General features: G+C 37.2%; 1 protein-coding gene across 14 annotated transcripts in view; it reads left to right on the top strand.

Annotated features, from left to right (window-relative positions):
* celf4 (CUGBP, Elav-like family member 4) overlaps positions 1-27,832 on the top strand; it is a gene marked incomplete at both ends in the record, with an annotated part of 97,577 nt that overhangs the window by 42,147 nt on the left and 27,598 nt on the right. For 10 of the 14 annotated variants that reach the window (XM_081390749.1, XM_081390758.1, XM_081390756.1 and 7 more), the window contains one exon: positions 27,421-27,469. In XM_081390749.1, coding sequence (XP_081246875.1) covers positions 27,421-27,469 — 49 coding nt within the window. Of the gene's footprint in view, positions 1-27,420; positions 27,527-27,832 lie in introns of all 14 variants that reach the window. The other 4 variants (XM_081390752.1, XM_081390761.1, XM_081390750.1 and 1 more) reach the window with 1 other exon arrangement.

Below are 27,832 nucleotides of genomic sequence, written 5' to 3'. Positions count from 1 at the left end.
ACTTGAGTGGAACGTGAGTGGAGCGTTCGCTTGGGCTGTGAGCGATTGAGCGGAGAACACGCATATAGAGCGGAATATTGAGCAGAGCGTCACACCGCGCAGTGATAACGGTTAGAGCGAGAGTCATACCAGAGCTCTTAACACTGAGGGGCAGGGCTGGGCGGCATATATTTCCGGGCAAAAACCGAAAATGCCATTCGGTTGATAATTTTCAGTGGCCAAAATTTTTGTATCCAAGAATTTACGTTTTGTGTCTGTATGGAAGTTAACTTTCAAAAATAAAGAGAATGAGAAATAAATTTGCCCTGGTCTGAAAAAAAAAAGCACTAAATGATGGCAGGCTATGTTGGTAAAAAGCACTAAAAAAAGCTTTTTCTGTAAAGTGTAACGTAGAGAAAGTAATTTGTCAAGAATATGTGGGAGCGGTGTCTATGTTTTGCATAGTAATGGACAAAATCATTTGGAGGTCAGATTGAATATGTGCAAAACTGACAATGCACACACACATTTACAAATGCTGTCTCTGCAAACAGAGTGATAAGCAGAGATGCAGATAAAACTGTGTGAATGATTGTTTGCATACTGCCTCCATCACAAGCATGTTGGCTTAAAACACACACACACACACACACACACACACACACACAGTGATGTGTTCCCCGGTCACAGCAGGCGAGCATGTTCTGCTGACACATTGAACTCATAACAATGACTGAAACAGGATGAGCTGGTAACCACAGAGACACAGACTGTGGAGGGCAATTTTCTAAACAGTTGTGCCACTTTTCTGAGTAGTATTGCAATACAAAAACCAAAAAGAGTCTTTGCAAACTGCCCACAGTCCTTTTCCACCTATTTACCATGAGCATTTAAATTGTCATTGCCATTATTTTCAGTATAAACCCATCTCCTTTTTTGTAAATAATGGATGGATGGATGGATGGATGGATGGATGGATGGATGGATGGATGGATGGATGGATGGATGGATGGATGGATGGATGGATGGATGGATGGATGGATGGATGGACCTCTTCTTATGGATAGATAGATAGATAGATAGATAGATAGATAGATAGATAGATAGATAGATAGATAGATAGATAGATAGATAGATAGATAGACCTCTTCTTATGGATGGATAGATAGATAGATAGATAGATAGATAGATAGATAGATAGATAGATAGATAGATAGATAGATAGATAGATAGATAGATAGATAGATAGATAGATGGATGGATGGATGGATGGATGGATGGATGGATGGATGGATGGATGGATGGATACCTCTTTTTATAGATAGACAGGTAGAGGGATGAGTGGATAGACAGATAGATGGATGGAAAGAAAGAAAGAAAGAAAGAAAGAAAGAAAGAAAGAAAGAAAGAAAGAAAGAAAGAAAGAAAGAAAGAAAGAAAGAAAGAAAGAAAGAAATTACTTTTTTTAGTAAAGCTAAAACAATCTCCTTTTTTGTAAATAATGGATGGATGAATGGATGGATGGATGGATGGATAGATAGACCTCTTCTTATGGATAGATAGATAGATAGATAGATAGATAGATAGATAGATAGATAGATAGATAGATAGATAGATAGATAGATAGATAGATAGATGGATGGATGGATGGATGGATGGATGGATGGATGGATAGATAGACCTCTTCTTATGGATAGATAGATAGATAGATAGATAGATAGATAGATAGATAGATAGATAGATAGATAGATAGATAGATAGATAGATAGATGGATGGATGGATGGATGGATGGATGGATGGATGGATGGATGGATGGATGGATAGATAGATACCTCTTTTTATAGATAGACAGGTAGAGGGATGAGTGGATAGACAGATAGATGGATGGAAAGAAACAAAGAAAGAAATTACTTTTTTTTAGTAAAGCTAAAACAATGCAGACAGTGCATGCAAATAAATGGTGCTATCAGCGGGCACAATTAATTTTTTGTGAATTTGTGTGTGTGAGTGTGTGTGTAGCACACAATAATGACATAGACAGGAATTGTTTCTCTCCAGTATTTCCCAAGTTGTTTTGCTGAGCTCCCCGTTTTATTTTCCCGCTCTCTTCATCTTGTTACATCAGGACTTTAGGGCTCTTTCATTAAAGTTTAAATCTACAACTCTCTATGAAGCCAGTTTTGATGAATTAAACAAGCTCTGCTATCCTGCACACACACACGCTCTCGCCCCAGCCTGTCTTTCATTCTCCCTCGCTTTTGTTGTCTTTCTTTCGCTCAGTCTCTCTCTCCCATAATCCCTTGCATTTCTCCCCACTCGCCTCTGTCTCATTTTCTTGTCTTTCTCTCTTCTTTTCTCTGCTCTTAATTCATCTGTTTGTACTGTCTCATATGGAGGACCCAGACCGCGGGGAGTTTCGGCTCACATATGAAACAGCAGGCGTGCTGTCGGGAGCCGTACAGGGGCCCAGATGTTTATAGGAGGGTAGTCGACTCTATGAAGACACTCTTTTTCTTTGATTAAACTTTGGAATGACTCCTATTCCCTCCTCTTTTAGAAACCCGCCTCAATCACAGCTTACACACAATCTGGAACAGCACACCAGGTGCTGGGAAAAATGGTGTTGTGTATATAAGGTGTGAGAGAGAGGAGAGGAGGGGAGGTGGCCCACATCTGTTCATATTAACTGTCAGAAATAGACCGGATGCATTGTGTGCGCGATTATAAGCTTATTGCTGGTGTGTGGGAGTGTGTGCACACCTGTCTTTGCACATGTATGTGTGTGTGCATCCCTTATAATACATCCTTTTCTGAGAAGTTTTGCTTGGATTATGTACCATTATGAGCATTTTAAATGCTTCAAATGAAGTCTCGTTGGTGGAGTGGTTTAGAGATTCGGACTGGTAGCCAAAAGGATTTAGGTTCAAGTTAAGATCCATGAACTACTTTTAAATGAGATATGGGTAGCACTTTATTTTACAGTCCTGTTCCCCATGTACATGCTATAGTTATTACAATAACTAGGTACTAACCCTGAACTTACCCCTAATCTTAACCCATGTAGTTACCTCATTTTAACCAGTACTTTCAGCAAATATCTTCTTTTGTGTTCAGAAAATCAGAAAGAAAAAAATCACAAATATTCTCAAATAAAAAAAAATCATAAACAAACACAGATGAGTGAATTATTCTTCTGCCTCTGCGTTATTTCAGCTAGAATATCCTTGGAGTGAGTGTACTAAATGTAAAAAAAAAATCATGTTTGCACCCACATTAATGAATGCATGAAGCTAGAATAAAAGTCTGTTCTTTTTATTCATTTATATATTGCATTGTCAGATATTCATACAACCAAATATTGTGGGGGCCATGAAACTTTTGTGAAAATAATCAAAAACGCTTGCGCCGCCTGGCAACTATTTTTTTTTTTTTTAAACACTGGTGGGGAAAGAGTTAAATATCAGTCTCTTTCTCACACAAAGCTATAGTATAACTTCATAAGGAGTGTAATATCATATCGGTCATATAAATGAGTTTTATGATTATTTTATGGTACTTTTGAATAGACTAGAGTCCCCATGCATGGAAAATTGTGTTCCACCGAAAAAAATAAAAATAAATTTAGTCATGCAAGTCTGGAACAATAAAACGGTTAGACAGAATTTATTTTTGTTTTGAATGATCTTTTTAACATAAGATGGGATATTTACTTTGCAGGCTTATTTCCATTCAACCAATATGGGCAAATTCAGGCCATTGAAATTCATTCACATTCATCTATGGAATATTAAGAAAACAGATGCTCTTTTTTTATTTGTCCTACAGCGGAAGTGTTTTGGCAACCTTGTGTTTTAGAATAAGCTGAGTAATGAATTATACACATCAAACTATCGAGTGTCCTATAAATCCCTTGATTGGAATTTATGATCTCAAGCAAACTTTCCATGAGGTCGGAGTAAGGACAGTTCGGATATTTGATTTTTTTCTAATTATGTCTAAGTGCATTTCACTCTAATGGATGCAACTAGTGCTGACTGAATGCCGTGGGCTTTCTGTATTTCATATCACATTTGTGCCGTTTGCTCATTGTAGAGATGATGTCTAAAGCCCTGAAACGCACTGAAAGGAGCAGGGTACAAAGAAACCCTACATTTTTTCTCCTCAATGCAGTGTTATTTTGCTCTTCGTTGCATTCTGGCTCTGATTTACCGGAGCTGTGAAACTGCCCTAGCTTAACAAGTAGCAGCACAACACGTGGTGGCCTCTCTGAGGGACCGGTCCTTGTTCCTGCTGCTGAGACTGCATATGCGGGTTGCTGTGCTCCGTACTAATTGCCAGCTCTTGTCAGTTAATTGTGGATTGTGGTGTTTGAAGTGTTCTGATGTATCAGGGCTCTGATGTGGACGAGTGTTCACAGGCCAGTGCGTTCCACAGCACTTCACTCATTAATAACGGGAGGGGTGAGCGAACAGGGGCGGCCATGTTTTAATCATAGAGAGAGTAAAAGTTTGACTGCGTTCCCGTCAGCTGAGCCTGTTTGCTCGGGGGGGAATGTTTTGATCCTTTCTGTCATATACACCCCCAGATCTCAGTGCAAACAGAATAAACACTACAAGATTTTAGAGGGTTTTGTATTCACAGCAGACACAGTTAGGGATGGGTGATATATATTAAATATTTCGAATATCTTAACTATATTGAATATATGAATAAATGTTCAGTATAAATGTTCAATATATGTCATTTAAAATATTATAATACTATCTCAGCAATTCTATAATGTATTATTATAAATGTACATTAAGTAATATATACTAGTGGTGTAACGATACCCTAATTTCACGATTCGATACATATCACGATACTGAACTCACGATACAATATTATTGCGATACTCCGAGACAAATGATAAAAGGTTAAGAAAAAATGTACTGTTGATTTAAATGCTAAATTTTATATAACATTGTGGGTGTAAATTAATAGGCTTGGACAATGGTGACACCAGAATAAAAATATTCATGATTCTGAACCTGAAAATACAGAATTATTTTAGACACATGTGCTTGCACTCTGTCACTGGCTAGATATATTTAAAATAATGTAGGCCACTTTTTACTGGTAACATAAGACATTTGGCATTATCATGATGACCCACTAATATTCCCCCATTATTATACATTATGTTCAACATTATATATTGTAGTTTAATGTAGTACTGACTCTGAAAGCTTGAATTTTTTCTCACAGGGTAATTTTTATTTTGGGTGAACTATCCATGATACATATTGTTGCATTTTTGTATTGCGATATATTGTGACACAATATATTGTTGCACCCCTAATATATATATATACATTTTATACATATATAAAATGTTGCTGTTGCTGCTATTTTATATTCTGTATCTTATTTCAAATTGCTGTTTGATTAATTGCTGATTTGGAAAGAGTTATGTCCTTTATTTAAAAAAGAAAATTACCTTTTAACATTTTCAGAGCTTACTAAAATGTTAATATTAAAATCAAAATATTATACTGTATAAAAAAAAAAGATGAGAAATATTGAGATATTATTTTTGAAATATATTGTATGTAGTCCTTTTTTTTTTTTTTTTTTTTTTTTTTGCTTTCTTGTACTTTCACTTCCTCTTTATCTGTCTCTCTTCTGGTCCCTGAGAGGTATTTTTAATTAAAGGTGTGTGTGTGTGTGTGTGTGTGTGTGTGTGTGTGTGTGTGTGTGTGTGTGTGCGTGTGTGTGTGCGCGGTTCTATACATATCCAGGCCTGCTCCCTCGGCCAGGGTTAGGCCATCAGTAATTACCCTGCTCATTAACGCAAAGGGGAAAGCAGACAGGCCTGACTACAGCAGGCTTCTCACACTTGGGCCTTCTGCGGATGACGGGGCCAAAGCACTTGGGGTGGACTGAGTTAGGAGTCTATTACGCAGTCATGCTAAGTAAAGAAGGTTAAAGGATGTTCTCCAGCCCTGGAGAGCACAAGGTAGGCGTCTGGTAAGGCGCAGCGCACCATTATACTTGATTAGTTGACGTTATCAAGATGCATTATGAGAAATGATTGCAGTGACTCACAGAGGTCGACTCAAGTTGAGTGCTTGCCTGGCCTTTATCAGCACAAAGCACACTACGGCAAGAAACGCGTTTAGAAAGTACATTGAAAGTGCATTTAGAGAGCTATGAGCAAAGGTTACTGTTTTCTCTAACCTATTTGAGCAAAACCTAACATTTCTTGTTTTGCAGTACAGGCCAAAAGGTCAATTCAACATTTTAAAGTGTGGGCTATAAAGGCGCCTGAATGGCTGCAAGGCTTGTACAGGCAATTTAGAGGCTCTGGAACAGAGTCCAAAATGATCTTTTTGCCACACCTGTTAATGGGGAGTTCAGTTTTATGGGGCCGGCATGTCAAATATAATTTGCAGTGTTGCTGTGTGCAATTAAACAGTGCAAAATGAGAGTAGTGCAAAGCAAAATGAAGAAAGAAAAAAAACGTAATTGCTTGCACACAAGCTTCCGGTACTAATTCCAAAACGTCACTTTAGAACTAGCAATGGCGGCTTGGGCTGCTTCAGTGAAGTTATTTGTGTATTAGAGTATTATAGTATTATGAAAGACAGAGAGCATGTGCAATTACCTTTCTTTGTTATAGCTTTCATTCTCTAGGTCAAGTCATAAATTGGTGAAAACAAATCAGTTTACCATGTCTATGTGCGCTGATGAAAAAGCAGTTCTTCACTAGGCGTTATCTTTATAAGTAAATTCTTATCTGAAAAGCTCAGCAGTATTTGAAAATTATAGTGGATTTTCTCCTCCGCCATAGTTAGACACCTTATTGAATTTGATGTAGATGAAAACGAGGCTGTGAGGGATAGACGTACAGTCTTTACAATGGCACACTGTATAAAGGTCTTAGATGATGTAATTTTCACAACTTTTAAAAATGATTTATGGTGTTTTTGTCTATGGTGTTTTTGTCTACTGAAAGTTTTTTTGTTTCGGAAAGACGTTGAACAATCGGATTGTTGTTAAACAACAGGACAATCCATTGAACGCACTGTATTCTGTATCCCTCACATCCTCGTTTTCATTCCTGTCAAAAATGAAATGTGACGCTACCGTGACTAAGGTCCATTGCGGTTTCGCTGGGAGAAATGCTGCCTGTCTAGAACACGCAGAGACAAGCGGAGTGATACAAACAGTGAACAGTCCCAGTACTGAGATTGGATGAGAGACCTTCCAGGAGTGCGATATTGCACCAATCAGATTCGAGGACCACAGCTAACTATTGTGTATACTGTATATATTCGATGCATTGGAGGTTTGATACCTGTAAAAACCCTTTTGGCCTCTTACAGCTGGTTTGTGGGTTTGTGTTTGTGTGTACGTGCGGGCCAGGAGCCCGCTGTGTATGTGGGCACCACACCATGTCACCCCCCATTTGGAGAGCAGAGGTCTGCATCTGGGTGAGCTTTTCCAGGCGTGAGCTACAGGCATCCGACAGCACCAAGCTCTCCTCGCCTGCCCTCCCTGCTGATTTGATTAGGCCACTGTCTCCCTGTGCCTGTAATTGCATTTGCCTGTTGCTGTGTGTTTAAGAATAGCCTCGGTCCCCGTAGCCCTCCCCTCCTGATTTCCCAGCTGCCTCGAGGAGCGCTCGGGATAACAAGTCGTCATGACAACCCTACTCACATTGTGGACTCGTTCTGCACTCTCTGACTTTTCATTTTCTGTCCTGGGTGAATTATTTTTTTAAATAGTTTTTATACATTTGTTTATGTTTATAAGTGTATGTGCACATATGTGACACATATGTGGAAAAACAATGAAAATAATAGATTTAATTTTTTTTTTTTTTTTGCTAAATCTCAAAGAACAGACATTCAAAAATAATCTCCTAAAGTTTCGTAGTCCAGATAATTGAGTAAAGGTATTTAAATGACTATTAAAGTTTACAAAGTTTTACTAAATTCGCTCGAAATGCTTTTCTCAAATCCTCTCATCACCTCTGAGCATTTCCCGGGAATCCCCTCAAACTGTCTCTGCTCTCCAAATATGGTGTTTCACGTTGTACAGGACCAATCAAAAAGCTTAGAAATGTACACAAACGCTGATCATTTGTCAATGGGAAGCCCCGTTTCGACTGACCGGCACGCGATTGGTCCAGCCATTCTCCTGTCAGACTCGCAGCGCTCTGTGTAAACAAGCTAGCAGATCTCCTCAGAAAGATTAAATATTATTAATTTGAGAAATATCGCTGTCAAAAGAGAGCAAAGTTGCCAAAAAGTCGCCAAAAGCGTTGAACTCACTGGAGGCTTCTAACCTAAGCTCTGCTGGTTATCAAGAGTGGCTAAGGCTATCAGTGATTGTTTTGGATCTGGAGACGTGTCATCCTCTGATGACAGCGACAGCGAAAGTGACAGCCCTGTGGTATTTATCGTGTATGGATGTGAGTGAGTGCAATTATTCTGTGAGTGTATTTATCTGCAAGGAGAATCCATTACAATGTGTTTGATTTATTTTAACCCAATATTTAACTGTTGGTATCTCCGTTATGAATATGTTACACTGTTATTGTCAACTAGCCTACACAAAGATATGATTGCATAGGCTAACATAATTTTTTCTCTGTTTCCTTTTCTCTCTGCCTCTCTCACTTTCTCTCTCTCTCTCTCTCTCTCTCTCTCTCTCTCTCTCTCTCTCTCTCTCACACACACACACACACACACACACACACACCCTCTCTCAAGGAAAACTGTAGCACCTCTGTTCAATCTTTCTGATTTTAGTAAATCTTTGTAAAAGTGCCTTTGAAATTATGTATTCAAATAAAAACTTTAAAATAATTTGAGCTTCATGGCATAATAGCATATATTAATGTCTTTGGTCAAATTAAGCTGTACAATAAATAGTTCATCCCTTTAAATGCAATGGATTTTGAAAGATATCAACAAAAAAGGGCAAAAAACTTTAAAAGCGATTTTCTCAGGTTTTCAGTTGGAAAAAGAGGGCAGACGACCATATTTCAAATGTATATATCTTTACAACCATTCAAGGTATGACTTTGACTAGGATATCATTTGAAAGCTTATGGTCTCCTCTTTCCATTAATACCAAAATCTCAATTTTGAAATTTGGGTCACTGTGACTCATTTTGCTGGATCAGGTCACATATATGTATATAAATGTGGGGTGCAAAAGTCCACACTGAAAATATAGGATTCCAATCCAATTTTCCAAAGCAAAATTCTATTTAACCCTGAAAGTTTTCAAATTGGCCTATTACAATTCAAAAGGAAAGAAAATGATAATGTATATTATAATGTTATAATTATAATGTAAAGTGAGAAAAAAAAAATTTTAAGTCACTAATCAAATAACAAACTTTCGACATTGATCAATTTGTACAGCTGGGAAGATTTTTTATGAAAAAGAAATATATGTACAATATACAGTATATATATATAGAGAGAGAGAGAGTTAAAATATTACATTTGTTAATATATGATATAATTATATACTAAATATTAGTTTGATATTAAATTATTAAAGAATTATTCAATATTCACAATCTTCCCATCTGTACATGAGTTTGATAAAAGTATTACAGTTTTATATATATATATAACGTTATATATTCTATATATAACATTAATGTAATATAATAAAATATAATATATTATATTGTGGTGTATAATATATTCATATTTATATATTAGCCCCAATTGTCTATATTATATTATATTATATTATATTATATTATATTATATTATATTATATTATATTATATTATATTATATTATATTATATTATATTATATTATAGTAAATACATTTTCTATATTCCAAAGCAAATTCCAAATTTTCCAGAATTCATTTGGAGGAAAGATCAAAAATTATAAAAGATGAGCTCATTTCTTGAGGGTGGATTTCACGTGCGCTTTATAGAGAGAATAATAACTCTGCCTGCATGTGGTGGTCACAAATCTGTATGTGCGACCCCATTTTGTCACCCCTTCCATTACGTCATGTTTCTAAACAGCCTTATCATCTTTACGGCCGGTTCAAGGCCCGTCCTGCTGATGACATGTGGCGTCCCAGTGTTTTATATCAGCCCACTGCAGTGCAGTACGGTGGCCCTGTACGCCCTCTTTCAGAAGCTAACAACTAGATCCCTGTGATCTTTTACAAGAGCCTGGCCCGGGATAAATCGTTAAGTATGAGCTGTCCTCTAATCGCTAAATTACCCACGGAAGACGGGCATTCACCGGAGCCCGGGCCCGGAAAGAACCGCGTATCCCCTGCCAAACCGTCACTAGCTGCTGTTAGATGCTTATAAATTGTAGTGAGCAGATGGGTCAAGGTTTTGATTTGGTCGTGACCCGTGCTAATAAATCCATATGATATAAGCTGAGGAAAGCTCTTGCAGACACAAGCCTTTTTTTTTTTTTTTTTTTGCTCTCAGAGTCCCACTGCAGTCTAACCGTCTCCGGAGTCTTTGCAGTAGCATATACTTCATTGGGGATAGAGAAGAAAACTGGACCAAAACGGGGGAATCAGTAAATCAATACGTTAAGCTACGTGAGCGCACGCACATGTGTGCACACACTGAGGAACAGGAAAGAGTTGCACTTGCCAAAAGACATTTTATTGTTTTAGAAGGTGTGTGGGAATTTTCCCTCTTTCTATTACCAGTTTTGGATCATTAAGCTATTGATTTTTGTTTGGCCGTGTAAGTGGTTTGCCAGGTCTCTGCAGGGAGAGCCAGGCAGGACTTTTTCTGGTTGTGACAGACAGTCCAGTCCTCCCCTGGGCCACACTGAGCTCCAGGGCTGCCGAGAGAAAGAGAGAGGAACCTCAGAGAGAGATCCGCCGCATCAGGACGGTTTCTTCAGGTTATGAAAAAGGTTGGTGAGCCAGCAGTCAGTCATCAAACAATGGCTTTGTTGAGATGGAATACTAGCATACTTACTGAAAACTGTCCAGTATGCACTATATTCTATAGATTTGGCATGAGTCAGATCCAACAATGAGTCAAATTTGAGATTGAGGCTGCATTTGGAATAGCATACTAACATACTACTCTTAATATTTCTGCCATATAATAATATAAACTAATGGCAAATAGTAAGACTAGTATGCTATTCCAAAGTCAGTCACTAGAATCGCTGCTATTATTACTTCCAGTTTATGCGTCACACTAGAAAGGTCCGTTTGAGCACATTGCATTGTGGGAAACTTTGGCAAATGTAGTTTGTTCTCTGTGTATTCCATGCATACTATCCTGCAGAAAAGTGAGAGTAGTATGTTAGTATGATGTTCTTAGTTATGACTTGCTCATGAAACATTAGAAGATCAAAGTCTGCATAAATTGAAAGAATAAATGAAGTACGCACACAAATTATATATATATATATATATATATATATATATATATAATTATAGGAGTTTTTACTGAAGATATTTAATGTACGTAATGGTAGATAAATGTAAAAACAAAACAAAAAAGCCTATGAAAAGAAAAATGAATGAAATTAGCAAATGTTTCAAGTGGTACCCACAGATGTCTGCTCAAATTAAACTCTCAGAAAGAGGCTATGGGCCTCATTTATGAAACATGAATCTTGTTACCCAGTTTGTTCATTTGGTTTGCTAAATTACCACACTCCATTTACATAAGAGTGGTTTTAGGAACAATTCAACGGCCAAAAAAATATTTTTCAACATGAGGTTTAGGGGTGGTTTGGATTAATTTATTTATGTAATAAAAGCCATTTGATTTATTTTTATTTAGATTTGCTATAAATATTTATATTTTCATATAATGTTAAGGTTTTTTTTGTTGTTTAAAAACAAATTGTTGACTGTTTTTCTGCTCAAAAAGAAAATTTGTTGGAAATTATACAGCTATAATCCTACCCCATAAATTAAAGCGGCGCTATGCAGTTTTGGCACCTTCTTCTTCGCTTTTTGCTCACAGGTTTCTCTATAGAGCTCCCCCTACAGCTTCACAATACATATTTGACAACACTGTCATAAAAACTCGTTGGCGACTCTTTCAAAGAAAAGACTGTTTTCAAAGAAGCCGGCGAACGCACAGAGCCATGTCCACTGAGGTATGTATGATACACAGAAGGCTAGCATATAAATGAATGTGTGCAGTGCCGTAAAGTTTTTCCTTACATCGCGAGACCTGAGAACACGCGATACTTTGCCCGCCGGCCCAAAGCCGCAAGGGTGGTTTTTCCGCTCACAGGCGCTAGGGGGAAGCGAGACGGCCACCATTCAACCCGAAAAAAGTTCTATAACCAATTACTCTGAATCTGTTCAGTTAAGGTAAATTAAGCTAAAAAAACTGCATAGTCCCCCTTTAATTTAGCTGGAAAACTACTGTATGGCATCCAATGCAAAACATAACTAATTGGTATCTTTTTTAACACATTCTTACTGATGTCAGTCCATATTTTGTTCATGCCAACAACTATACTAAGTCCATAAACTGGTGCAGTACTTCATTGTATTTTTTTGTGTATATATAATTGTTCCTAAAACCATTCTTACATAAACTGAATGTGATAATTTATGTAAGAATGTTTTTTGAATGGTTTATAATAATTTGTTTCCTGAATTGAGTCCCATAGCCTCTAAGTGGACCGCTTGAAGTGTGCTTTGAAAGTCATTAAAGTCTTGCTTTTTCATGGCAAGAGTCCATAGTATTTATTATTCATAATTTGTTTGGTACATTCAGTGCAAATTATTTGTATCATACCTTTTATCAAGAACAGTGTCATGTTAAAACATAATATTTAGTGTTTTTGTTGCCAGGCCAACCGTTAGAACTTTCTGGAACGTTCTCCAATTTTCAAAGCCAGTGTACTTGAGATTCTCCCATTTGCACGCAACTGCGGCCCTTTGTCGAGTGCAAATGTTCTTTGTCCTGACAATTAAAACTAGCTAGTGAGATTTCCGCCCCATCTCCATCCCCCCACTCTGAGTTCTGACCCAGGCCTTCATTAGAAATTCATGGACACAATTTGGGTGAAATTTGTGAGCATTAATAATGAAAGTGATGTCCCTGCTGCACGGGGACCGGGGCTGGCGGTCTTGGCTGCTATCCCGACTGCGCAGAGGGTGTCTACAAATGAAAGGGAGTAAATTAAGGAGAAAGAGGAGCTCCTGTGTTGCTCTTATGCCCCATGGGGAGAGGACACGATTTCATTTCTCTTCAAAGAGCGGAAATATGAAACAGTGTTTCCTCTCAGCCGTCACCATCCCTCTTTTTCTTTCTTTCTTTCTTATTCTCTCTCTTGTCACCCCTCCCTCTTTGAGGAGCGTGTTTTAAATTATTAAAGATTTTAATCATTGTTCTAAAATGCTGCAGACTGGCTGGCAGGGGCATAGGGGGTGCTGTGGGAGGGGGCAGGTCGTTTGGAGGGGTGGCAGGGGGTCTGCCGAGGCAGGAACCATTATGCTTTAGAAAGTGCTTGAAGTGACTGCTGCTCTCTGCTGTCCTTGCCACTCTGAGGGTGAATGAGTTTTTACTCCATATTTCTTTTGTGTGTGTGTGTGTGTGTGTGTGTGTGTGTGTGTGTGTGTGTGTGTGTGTGTGTGTGTGTGTGTGTGTGTGTGTGTGTGTGTGTGTGTGTGTGTGTGTGTGTGTGTGTGTGTGTGTGTGTGTGTGTGTGTGTGTGTGTGTGTGTGAGAGTCTCTCGTCTGGTCCACATTGCCGCTTGAACCACCAAATTAAACAGAAAGCCTTTAGACCGTGTAAAACAAGGTTTTACCCTGAGGTTTTGGGGGCAGTTTTGTTTTGTTGTTAATTAATACTTTTTTTCAACAGGGATGCATTCAATTGATCAAAAGTGACAGTAAAGACATTTATAATATTACAAAAGATTTATATTTCAAATAAATGCTGTTCTTTGGAACTTTCTATGCATCAAAGCCGCCTAAAAAATGTTTCATGGTTTCCGCAAAAATATTAAGCAGCACAACTGTTTTCAACATTAATGACAATAAGAAATGTTTCTTGAACGCCAAATCATCATATTAAAAATTTCTTCTGCTCACCATGGCTGCCTTTTTTTGATAAAAAAAGACAGTAAAAAGTAATACTGACACATTATTACAAATTTAAAATGACCGTTTTCTATTTGATTATATTTAAATTTGTATGTATTTCTGTGATCAAAGTTGTGTTTTTAGCATCATTACTCCAGTTTTCGGTGTCACATGATCCTTCAGAAATATCTCTAACACTGTGTGCTAACCAGACGCGATGCGATAAGATTCCAGTGACAAATAATTTGCCTGTCCACACTAGACGCGACATGACTGCAAAATGCGTCGAAATCAATCAAAACCCACAGCCAATCAGAACAGCGTGTGGGCGGAGTCTCGCAGGCAAGTGCACAGCACCAGAGAGTAATCTTGACGGCAATCGCAAGAAAATGGATAATTAGGCTGCATAATCAAATCCACAATTATTACACCATTTAAACATTGTTACAAATACATAGGCTAGTTAAACAATATTTGTCAAAGAATACACTTGTTTGTTCACAGTTTAAACGTTCTTGTTTCCATTTGTTTAATTTCAAGATCTGAGGTGAATTATCCATTGTTGCTTTTACAGCTACAAAGCTGAGAGCACTAATGATATTCAGTCACATTACACGCTTTTAACACTAAATAAAGCACATAAACAGTACCTGAGATTATCACTGCCACACTTTGTGTTTGTCGTTCCAGCCGTGACGTCGCAGAAAAATAGAAACCGTTTCAACTGAAGGCATTCTTGCTGAATAAAAGTATTAATTTCTTCAAAAAAAAAAAAAGTACTAACCCCAAACGATGATCTGCATCAGAAGATCAGTAAATTTAGCATTAACATCACCGTGTTTCTGTAATTGCCGTGACATTTATCTAGTTTAGGTGATTATAGTTTAACTACCTCTTCCAATGCCCGTAGAGCACATTACTAAGCAGACAGTTGTCTTGTTCAGCCAAAGGCTCATGCAATAGGCAATTTATTGCTGCTGCTGGACTTTCATCAAACTTTGGCACATTGCGTTTTAATGGCATTGTCTGTAAATCAGTACCACACTATAATTCCACATCTCCCACAGTTCTCTTTACCCTGATTGTAACTGAAACATTTCTGGTTCCTGGTTTCCGAGGGATTTGGGTCTGGTGCTGATTTGAAAAGGTTTTAATCAATGCAGAGGATTAAATTGGGAATCTATCCGTTTCACTTCACTTTTGGCAGGTCTTCCAGCTGTCACACTTAAAGCCTTAGAGGTTGTCGCCTTCGCTACCGAGAAGCCTCCGAGGTGCTAATAAGATTAGCTTCGCTAGGTGTACACACATGCTAACATCTGTGATCATGGGAAGAGGATGGATGTCGCAAACCCTCGGAGACTGAATCAAAATAACCCGGGCTGTGCACTCATCATGAAGGGCTTTGCTGACCTTTTCCTGCGAATGTCGCCACTCTGGTGTTTGTCACATGAACGACAGCTGTGTGTGTGTGTGTGTGTGTGTGTGTGTGTGTGTGTGTGTGTGTGTGTGTGTGTGTGTGTGTGTGTGTGTGTGTGTGTGTGTGTGTGTGTGTGTGTGTGTTTAGAGGAGCCGGTGGGTGCTTGACTGATTCAGCGAGAGAAAGAGATAGCAAGTGCATTCATTGGAAAGCAATAGTCTAATAATGTACATGTGAGTTTATTGAGTTTATTGTTAGGGAGCGGATGGGGGCACATCTGCACAAGAGTCTATTCTAATGAGCACAGATGGAGTCTGAGATTCCGAGAGTGAGCATGTGACGCCACACACACACACACACGCACATACACGGCTGGTGCGATCTGTGTTTCCAGCCAGAATTTGCTTTCGAATCTGTCACTTTCAAGTAACTACTCTAATGTAATGAAATAGTGTGATTTAAAAGTTTAGGGTTGGTACGATTTATTTTTATTTTTTATTTTTTTTGAAAGAATTCTCTTATGCTCTATCAAAAATAGAGTGAAAACAGTAAAATTGTGAAATATCATTACAATTCAAACTAACTTTTTTCTATTGCAATATATTTTAAAATGTAATTTATTCCTGTGATGCAGAGCTGAATTTTCAGCATCATTACTTGAGTGTCACATGATCCTATGTCAGTTTTGAAGACAGTTGTGCAGCTTAATATTTTTGTGGAAACCATTATACATTTTTTCAGGATTCTTTGATGAATAGAAAGTTTTGTAACATTGTAAATGTCTTTGCTGTCACTTTTTGATCAATTTAATACATCCTTGCTGAATAAAAGTATTAATTTCTGTTTTTGTCTTTTCAAAAACATTGAAAAACAATTTTTTCAGAGTACTGTATGTACTGTATACTTTTTTATTATTACTCTGTGAGTGATAAAAACATTTTTTTTTTTATTGCTCATAGGAGTCATTTGCTCATGAATTAGAAAGTTTATTGTTATCTGCAGCCAGCTAGAACAATAAAAATAGAAAGATGGGATTTTGGTTTATTGTTTTTCTATTATTTTGTGATGCTCATTGCTCAAACTTTCTCTCTCATCGTGTTTAATTCAGAGTGCAAGCTCACAACTCAGAAAAAATATAACTAGTGCCATGAAACAAGTTCACTGAAACCCAGCTTTCCTTGGCACATTATGAGAGTTGTAATAATGTCCGTTTCAAATCATCTTTCTAATGAATTGGTAGATATATGTATGCTTTTGTCATTTTATGATGCTTTTGTGTCCCTTTTTGAAGCTAACATTACATGAATTAAATAGAAAGCATGAACCATCACAGTCTTCCTCTGAGTTCCACAGAAGATAAAAAGTCATACAGATAAATTTCATTTCTGGGTTAAATATCCTTTTAATCAAGTTACTGAGTGTCTGATGATGGTAAGACCCTCCAGTGTGTGTGTGTGTGTGTGTGTGTGTTCATGCCTGGGCATGTCAGAATATTGAAAGGGCATGTATTGTTGTTGTGTGTATGTGTTGGTGTGGGTGATGATCTGCTCCAGTCCGTGTGTTTAACTCCATTTAAAGCGAGGCAGTTCTTTGCTGTAATGATTGCTTACTGCTGTAGGAGCGCTAAATAGTCCCAGAGGACTGGGTTTGCTGTGGCCTCTCTCTCTCTCTCTCTCTCTCTCTCTCTCTCTCTCTCTCTCTCTCTCTCTCTCTCTCTCTCTCTCTCTCTCTCTCTCTCTCTCTCTCTCTCTCTCTCTCTCTCTCTCTCTCTCTCTCAGAAAAATGCTTATGCGTCACACGCGGTACGAGGAGAGACGAGGTGAGGTGGCTTGTGATGTCCTGACAACTTTCTATAAGACTGTGGTCTTCCGTCGCGTTTGCAGTAGTTGTGCCGCGATTCTCTCACTTTCCCATTCTTTCTTTTCTACATCTCTGTTTCCACCCATCCTCCACCCATTTGACTTTTTCAACACTGGAAAGAGAATACAAGGTCAGGTGGTGGCTTTTACTCCATCCCAACCTCTCTTATTCCTTTACAGCAAGGTTTGATGGGTCACATGATCCACTTTTGACCCATTTATGTCTAACGGCAGAAGTGAGCAAGTCACTGGTTTTAAGTGGTTACTTAGTCAGTTTCACGGTCACAATAGCAAGCCAGTATCAGACTCGTCCCCACATTTTTTTTATATAAAATATATTTTTGACGTTTTGCATGTCAACAAAATGCACTTTATTTATTTACATCTATTATATTTATCTGGCTTCTGATTTGTTTTATTTATTTATTTTTTACATGACTTCTACTTTGCTATTTTTTTTTATTTTTTTTTATTGACTCTTCACATGACTCCTACATTGGACTTTTAATTTTTGTATGTATTTTTACATTTTATTGACTTGTCACATGACTTCTACATTGCAAATTTTATTTTATTTTTAATTTATTACTTATTTAAAATGTTGTTTTACTTTGAGGAAAGGATATGGCCCGCCAGTCTAACTATGCATTTGATTTCATTTTGAAGAAGGTTGCAGAAAAGAGTCAAAGGGCATTTAGAAAGAGAAAGAAAAGAGTATATAAAAAGCAAGACACCACAAGTGGCCTAGTAGTATGAACCTTATAAATAATCACTAGGCAATTATGCATGCACACTTAGGGCTTCACTTTTGTGTCTTGGTAGTGAGAGGACAAAAAGAAAGTGGGAAATGCAAAAAGAGGAGGAGGAGGAGGATAGAGAGAGAGAGTCCCCAATTTGACAGTTTTTGGGCTTGTTTTTCATTTTTTATTCATTAGATAAGTAAAAGCAAATACAAGGAAGGCAGGGGGTGTTGTGCTGTGATTTATGTTTTCTTCTCTGAGAGAATGCAGGATTTATTTGCAACCAAGGCTTTACGCTACACACCGCAAAGCTTTGCATTACTGAGAGAGCGGGAGGAGGTGTAATGTAATAAGAGGGACATATTCTTTCTTTTTCTCTACGTCTGTCTCTCTCTTTCCCCGTGTTGTCAAATAAATGTTCACTTTTTATCGTCACTATCATAATGACCGGAGGCAGCTTATTGCAGCTGTTTATTGCTTTCATATGTGTAATTATGCAGTGATGGGGGAGCGAGTGTGTGTTTGTGATGTGTAATCTGCCTCTCTAATGGATTAGGCCCAACTTTAATGAGCTCATCACACACACACTGATACACACGCTTGGAGAAACACTTGGATCAGAAAAGAGAGAGAGCAAGAGGTCGGTGCTGGTACTAAAAAAGGTGGAAAAAGTTAAAAGTTTATTTTATTAATTGACAGTTAATCTGTTACCAGTTGGTAGATTACTTACAAATTGTAGTCCATTACTGAATACAAATTAAATGATGAAAACTGTAATTAGGAATGTAATCTATTACATTACACATTTTAGGTAATATAATCTGACTACTTTTGGATTACTTTTAGATTACTTTTAGCCTTTACTTTTAAAAAAGTACCAACAAAATGAAGTGCATTAAACATTACATTAAATCTAATGTTGATGTTCATAAATTGATGAAAAGGTAGAAATTAATTAAACCATTAAAAAATATATATATATTTGTTATGCTGTGTGGCCCCCGACTTGTGTAATTCCACAGAACTGGAAGCCTTTCTGAACATACATAAGCAATATGCTATTTTAGAAAGGACCATTAAAAAGATTTTTAAAAAGAATCAATAAATTATGAATTTTGAGAATATTAAGTAATCATGAAATTAATAAAAATCTAACTATAGTCTGATTATTAATTTAAAATCTAGTATAATCTAATTTCAAGTATAATTTTTGGGATCTAATTACATAATCCAGATTACATGTAATCAGTTACTACCTAGAACTGTCTGTTACTAATATTTGTAATATTTGCATATTGGTCAACAAAAAAAATCTAAATAGAATCAATTAACCATATAATTGTGCATAATTAAGTTTGAAAAATAAATGATCTTATTAACTTGAAATTCTTTCTGTATGTGTTGTTGCTGTGCAAAACTTTCAATAGCATCAGTAATACATTAGGTTGAGGTCTGTAATACATTAGGCTGAGGTCTGTAACAAAAACGTGTGTTCGTGTTTCAAAGTTGAGTTTATATATTATCATGTCACAGGATGCAAATCAAATAGGCATTATTCACTTTCAGACAGCCTCACAGGCAAAGGTGAAAGATCTCTCGTTTCAAATCCAGTTTCAGCTTTATTCCCATTAGAGTGTGTCTCACCTCAAGTTCCTGTTGCACTTTATAAATAGGGAAAATAAAACTCTGTTACTTTACTGCACGGGGGAAATTAGGGGTCTGAAGCACAAGAACAATATTAAAGAAACTTTAAAGAAAAAAAATACAAAGTGAAATCACTTAAATACAGCTTATTCATAAACATGAGAACAATGTTAGATTGATAATGGCATTATTTACAGTCTAAATAATATATTTGGTCGTATTGTGCATGATTTAGTGAGAAAAAAGGTTTTCATAACCTTTTTTTGCTGATGTAACCAAGGCCTCATGAGCAGGGATGAATAATATTTACCAATAATGTTAAAGCCTAACATATTTCATAATCCAATCAAATCCTGGTGCATAAAATCCTGCCCTACATTATTTCCTAACAAATATTCTGTTAAATGTCACTGTATAAATTAAATCAGTTGGGAATGCTGTTTTGTGTCATTTTTAATGACATTCAAAATGAAAAGGAAAAAACTGACACAGATACTGACTAAAGAAACAGAACTAAAAAGATTAGAGAAAAAAAACCTTGAATGTCAATATTTCACAGGCAGACGGCAGATTCATGTCTTTTTGGGTTCGATTAGCTGATGTCTTTCATCGCATGACATTACGTTTAAGTTCCTAGTCATTTTCACAATAAAGTGCGCAAATCTCGTTGTCTTTCCTGCTTAATTATCCAGGCGCGTCAGAAAGCACCTGTTATGGTGAAGTTTCTGTGCAGATTCACACCGGGTCGGGCCCTGAAAGAGCACTTTCCTGTCTCCCCCCTCCGGTAAAGTTGTCTCATTTTCATTTGACACAATTTATAGACGTGCCTCCAAAGCATGCGCTGTTTTACACTCCTGGATCATTAAATGAAACCCTTCGGAAGCTCTCGAGGTGCAAAGCACTTTTGCGGGAGGTGTAAAACGCGCAGGGTTTTTACGGGCGTCCCGGGCGCCTGGAGAAGAGGAGGACGGTGGCAGGGGTTTAAAGAGGCAGCCATCCGTGTCGTTTGGGAAGGTTACAAGGCGCCACGGGACTCCGGCGCTTTAAAGACTTACCTCAGGACATGCTGCAGTGAGGGAGGGAGAGAGAGAGAGGGGAAGAAAATGAGTGTGAGTTATAGGCAATGTGGTGGTTTAATAATTCAGTGAAATCCAAATTTGAGCAGATGCCCCTAGTGCTCTGGGTGAAATAAGGCTGTGCTGAATGGGAAGGAGAGGTTCCTGGAAGAAGCAGGAAGTTACATTTGGAGAGTGCCAAGTGGAAATTGTGTTTGAGTGGAGGTTGCTGTACGTGTTCCCAACAGATTACTTTCCTCATTGAAGAGATAGAGATGTGTGTGTTAGTGGGTATATATATATATATATATATAGAGAGAGAGAGAGAGAGTTATTTAAATGTCCAATATGTAAGGGACAATCATATTTAAAGCGCATTTAAAGCATTTGATGCACAGTTAGTCATGTTATCCCGCTTATACCATGGTCATTTGCCAGAATTGACAACTTAAAGCTGTTACTGATTTTGCGGCGTAATATTTGACCGTATAGGGTCAAATTAACATTTATTTTTGTCAGTTACAGCTTGTTAGATCTAGCGTTTGAATCAGACAAAGAGATAAAGTAGTGCTTAAGATTACATTTATTTGAATGAATGAATTATAGCATTTATTTGAATTCATTATCAAGAGAGATGAGAGATGCGTGTGTGAATTACCTGAGTCTGCTCAGCGTCTCTCTCTATTAACATGAAGCTGTGAGTTTAATTACTTCAAAATCAGTGATTTTATATTTTAATAAGTTAGATTAAACTTTCTAAACCCAATTTATATATATATAGCCAATCAGAATCACGTATTCAGACAGATCATGTTATAAAGTTAAAATATATTTTCATATTTAATATATTATACATTATATTATATAATAATAATAATTATATGTATACACATATAAATAAATTAAAATTCTTGTTTAATATATAATTTCTGTATAATGTATTTCTGTAAAAGTCCTTTTTTATTCTATATAAATTTGCCTTATATATATATATATATATATATATATATATATATATATATATATATATATATTATTTTACAGGATATCTCAAAATCAAAAATTAAAACTGTTTATTTTGCATTTAAATGTATTCATTTTGCAGACACTTTCATCCAAATTAAGGTTAATATGACAACAACAACAAAATCCCTGATTTTCTGTGGTCTCCGTCTCTTGGAGCCCGCTGTATTGAAACCTTGTCATTCTTAGAGAGGTCTGCTACTCTGCGGTGTACTCTGTGCAAGACTTCAGATTTATAATTTATCTTTATTTTTTTATTTAGTATTTGTTTGCTGGCTCTCGTGTTTTGAATGACTCTCAATGCAATCTGAGCCCGGCACAACAAAGGCAGGGTATCTCATCCTTCAAGAATTACCTCCTCCTCCACAAACCCAGAAAGAGCTCGCTCATCCCTTTGTGGGGAAATGAAAGGAATATTATTGTTCCAACTGAGAGAATGAACTTTGAATTTTTTTCTGCCTTAGTTTGTAGAAAAGTTTGCTCTCTGCTCTCGCGACGTGACTGTAATTTAAAAGCCTGGCTTTTTAAAAGCTCACTGTAACAGTATTTTACAGACAGCCAAGCCTTTAGTATTTGAATATAAAGGCTGTGATATTCATCATACTTATTTTTCGCCGGGAGAGCAGAGGAAAAGTGATAGATTATTCATTGTGTGCTTTCCATTCATCTAAACACAGCTAGAAAGGGTCAGATAGGATATTTTACATAACCAAAGTTGGTTTTGCTATTTCTATTTTCCTGTCGCTTACCAGTTACGCTTCATAAACACAAGTTGCCTTAAAGTGGGTGGTTCACCCAAAAATATTGATTCTGTCATCATTTCCAAACCTGTCTTTCTTTCTTCAGTGGAATACAAAAGAAGATATTTTGAAAATCATCTTAGTGTTTTATTATACATACAATGAAAGTCAATGGGGTTCGGTGTTGGTTGGCTAACAAGGTGCCAAAACATGCTGAGACTTTATCTTTCTAAACCATACAGAGAGCATCTATATTACTGTACATGCATTTGAACATCAGACGCAGCGATATATTGCAGAATTGGACATGCAGGTGGTGTGTAGCTTTCTGGAGCGCTTTAGATGGGCTAACAGGAGGAAAAAAGCACCCCGTGGTGGAAGATACTCCCTCAGCGCAGACGTGACACCCACACGTACGTTTCTGTGGCCGTTTAGCCCAGCGTGTGTGTGTGTGTGTGTGCCAGAGTTACATCACCATAAGGCCGTGCCACGCTGTGGCTCAGTGGCGGAGATACGGACGGCGAGGTCTGTACAGATGGAGACAGAAGGTTTCTGGTGAGGTGAGGTACAGAGAGAGAAAGAGAGAGAAAAGTGGTTTTGTGCTGCTATGGCCTGTTTATAAAGAAGAGGTAATTTTGTGGAATCCTGAGTGATTTAGTGTGTATGTGAGTGGATTCGCGTGCTTGTGTTTGTGCGTATGTGCGCGGGAGGCCGTTCCTTTGTGTAAAAGATTTTGCCCTCTCAGAATATGTGATGTGGAGCTCAGAGAGGATAAACACTGTCCTGCTCAATGCTGCCATCTAGCTGTGGCGGATGAAAGTCCTCTAGGGGCCTTTGAAATCACAGTTCGGATGTAATGTGGAAGCCTGTGGCGCAGCACAATGACAAATGTCTCCAAATGCCACATTATGTTTCATTCAGCTCAGTTTTATGACATGCCATCACGTTCAGTTTTAATGCGCACAAGATCTCCTTCCACATGAACGTCAGATTCACCCTGGGAATGTGAGGGCATTTCATGTTTCCCTGTCGGGATGCAGAAACGGCATCTGTGTGTCAGAAACGCTCTCCAAATATTAATATCTAATTAGTTTTAGAAAGCTTTTTGACAAATTTGTTTATTTTGATTATCATGGCAATGGATTTTTGTTACTACTAGAATATTCTCAAAAATATTTAATCTAAATATTAATTATATTTTTAACAGAAAAACTTTGATTACTTTTGAATGAACATTTCATTTGTAAAAAAAAAAAGTCTCTGTGACTTTATGGACATGTAAAAATCACATATTAATAATATAAAAAATACATATAACTCATTTTTTTAATAGAATAACTTTCATTTTGAATTTGCATATTTAAAAAAAATTATGTGTAAAATAACTTTGAAGACTGTATGGACATGTCAAAATCATCACATATTAATAATATTTTAATAATGTTAAATAAATCATATTTTAATAGAATAACTTTATGGTTAATTTTGAAGTTTACAAAGTTTTAATTTGTAAAATAACATTTTGATGATTGTAGGGGCATGTAAAAATCAACACATATTAATAATATTTTAATAACGTTTAATATAATATAAATAATATTCTTGATAGAACATTTAAGCTTTCTAATATGTAATAGAATCTGTATGACATGTAAAACATGTAAAAATCCTCTCATATAAATAATATTTTTAAAAGAACAAACATATTTAAGCTTGCAGAAACTTACTAGCGTGTGTGTGTGTGTGTGTGTGTGTGTGTGTGTGTGTGTGTGTGTGTGTGTGTGTGTGTGTGTGTGTGTGTGTGTGTGTGTGTGTGTGTGTGTGTTTCCGTGTGTGTGAGAGAAACACTTGTATGAGTGTGGTGAGATTCTGCTTGGGGAAACGCAATTAGCACACATAGCAGAGTCCATTTGTGCCGTTGGGAGGGAAACATTAAAATGTATGTGGAGTAGAGGCCTGCTGGGATACCGAGACTGTGTGTGTGTGTGTGTGTGTGTGTGTGTGTGTGTGTGTGTGTGTGTGTGTGTGTGTGTGTGTGTGTGTGTGTGTGTGTGTGTGTGTGTGTGTGTGTGTGTGTGTGTGTGTGTGTGTGTGTGTGTGTGTGTGTGTGTGTGAGACCTTGCTCTGCTCCCCGATCTATGTCCGAATCTCCCTCCCTCTCTCTCTTTTCACTATTCCCTCCGCCCTCACTATCAGCAGCCATGGTAAAATAAATAATGCATCAAAACACATTAAAAACATTAGCCAGGCTTTACTGCCAATAAAAGAGGAGGATGCTGGGGATGGAGAAAAATAAGGAGTGAGTGATCAGGTCTGAAAAAATGAAGTGAACTTTATGAAGTGAGAAGCCCCAGAGCTGTTGATCTGGACCGGAGCCAGGACGCCACAGGTGCGCTGACCAGGTGCACTGTGGGTATTTTATGTTGTAAACGAGTCATTTTGAGTCCAGTAAAATATGCAGTTGAAAGATGATTTTAATAAACATAATTGGTGGTTTAAATGGCATCGCAGGCTATTAAATTAGTTTATCATTAATATGCAAAAGCAAGGACGAGCACAGAAATGCACACGCAACCTTTATACTCTCTTTCAGAGGTTTTTTGTGTCTCCTTGCTTTCTTTTTCTCATTCATTCATTCATTATCCTTCATTTCTTAAATGTATAATACCTTTTCAAAAGTTTGGGGTCAGTTAAATGTATTGTTAGAAAAGATTTTTATTTCAAATAATTACATTTTGATCTTTTTATCAAATAATCCTGAAAAAAATGAATCAGTTTCCACAAAAATATTAAACGGCACAGCTGTTATCGTGATTCATAATAATAAGAAATGTTTCTTCAGCAGCATATGGCACTGACGACTGGACTAATGATGCTGAAAATTCAGCTTTGCCATCACAAAAATATATTTTTTATGCTTATTGTTATCAAATTTTCACTTTTAATAATGTTAAGTAAAGGGAAACAACACATTTATTAATTTAGCAGATGCTTTTGTCCAAAGTACGTTTAAAAATGAGAGGAAACACGATAAAGGAGTTAATGTAGGCTATGTAAAACCGCTGTGGAAAAACATTAACTGCATTTTTTGTCGCTTTTTTCTGTTAAATAATGAAAGCTGCTTTATTGAACAAAATAGTAATAAAAATGACATTTATATTTCCATCATCACTGTTTTATTGAAAAATGAAAGGCCACAATGATAGAATAAAAAAATAATGAGCTAAAATGAATCGTGATCACATGGCTCGGTGGTAACAATATGCCTTTTTTATTAAACCAAGTAAAAGTGCAATTTCATACAAGTGGATCGGGATCCAAGGAACATTTTATTTCGTGATTTGATGAATCTGACTTGTCCTGTACTGTACTGTACTGTACATTATGCTTCCTCTATTTTCGGCTTTTAGCAGCCAGAGACTTTTTGTCCTTTTTGTTTCAATGCAGCAGACAGAAGTGAGAGGAGGCACAGAAGTGAAGCACAGGGAGCTGCTCATTAAAAGTTACCCACTACGTCACAACTCATTTTCATCTAAAGTGGCGCGTGAAGCAGATAGCGAGTAAACTGCTGCGGGTGAGCGATAGAGAAGTGGAGTCTGTGTCTTATTTTGGGGGGCAGAGCCCTGTGTCTCCCCAGAGAGCGCTGACGCCATCATGCCAGGATCCGCCACAGTGCACGGGTCCTCTCGTCTCCTTCCCGCTGGCAGCGTGACAATTGGCATTATTAAAAATTGATTGCCGCAGACCGTTCCATGGCTTACATGTATTATTGAGCCAGAGTCAGTCGGGAATCTGCCACGAGTGAAGGAAGCAGAACGAAACACTTTATGATTGTGAATGTCTTTTAGTGAGATCTCACACACACAGATACACACATTTGCATCCCGGTGCCATTCATACACATAAACACAGGCGTATGCAAATGTGCTTATATAAATGAGGTGTATTGTGCTGAGTGTAGCATGCGTTTCTTTTAATATTTCGTTCTGTATTGCTATGTGTCTGTGGCTTTCACTGTTGGAAAGCAGTAAAAATAAGTCAGTCTATGAAACATTTGCCTTTTCCAGTTATTATGGTGAATTTTTTAAGTCCATTATTCTCTCAGACAAAGAATATTTTTATATAGTTAATGAATTGCTTCAAACCATCTCAAGCTAAATTATATTTTGAGATATTCTGTTGGGAGGAACATTTCAAACCAAAATTGCTGCAGCTCACCTTATGGTGATTTTATGGCTTCTTTCTTATTTTTTAAGCATTCAAACTACTTTTCTATGAATAGAAGTTTAAAATAAATGAGATTTGCCAGGGTGGATATGTTATCCTTGAGAAATTGTGTCAAGCATAAAAGAACAACAATTTATGAATATTAAATGAGCAACTGAACAACTTTGAACTTGGCTCCTCAAAACTCAAATGATGTCACTTCCTCTTCATTATGTCATTCATGATGAATTATTTCGAGGCAAATGGTAATGGGAAAATCTAAATTTATGGAAAGAAGAATTGTTGTTAAAATTAATTATTAGAAAACGTTTTAATATGCATTTGATTATTTTAGTTTTATGGCAAAATATTTATATCTTTTAGTATTTTGACTTTTTTTTTTAAAGAATTACTATGGGTATGTAAAAACTATCACATAAAATAATCTTTTTAAAAGAATAAGTTTATTAATTAACATATTAAGCTCTCAAAACACTTACTAGTAGCTTTTTGTGTTTAAGGCATTTCATCCAATGTTATATGGACACAAGTGACTGATACTGCAAATGTGAACACTTCGCTAAAATAGTTTTGTGCTACGAATCTAATGTCTTCTCTTGTCTTTTCCCCTTCTTTCTGTCTGTCCTGTCTTTCCCCCTCCCTCGTTCTTCTCTTTGTGTTGCACAGATGAACAGGCCAATCCAGGTGAAGCCAGCTGACAGTGAGAGCAGGGGAGGTAGATTTCCACTCCTATTTTTTCTTCTTCCTTTTCTATTTCTCTCCCCACCTTCATGTCACACTACATCAGTGTCACCATTACCGGTAGATGTCCCCTTCTTAAGAGTCACATATAATGACGCATCTCGATGAGACCTGACAGTCATACAAGGCCCCAGAGGATCTTGGGCCGGCCCTCACACGCCTTACATAAGTGTCGTCACTCCTTTTGTCGGATTGTTGCCCTCCACGGAGGTGCGGGGAGGAACACTTTCCTGAGTTTTACAGTTTTTGATGCACACACAGACACTTTTGTATAGACGTGCACTGTTGTAGGAAAGAGCACAAAATGTCGACAGTTTGTTGAATTTTATAGGTTCTT

The sequence above is a fragment of the Scardinius erythrophthalmus genome (assembly GCF_964197995.2).
Source record: "Scardinius erythrophthalmus genome assembly, chromosome: 17".
NCBI lineage: Eukaryota > Metazoa > Chordata > Actinopteri > Cypriniformes > Leuciscidae > Scardinius > Scardinius erythrophthalmus.
The sequence above is the reverse complement of the archived record's forward strand: the minus strand, read 5'-3'. Positions and strand labels throughout refer to the sequence as shown.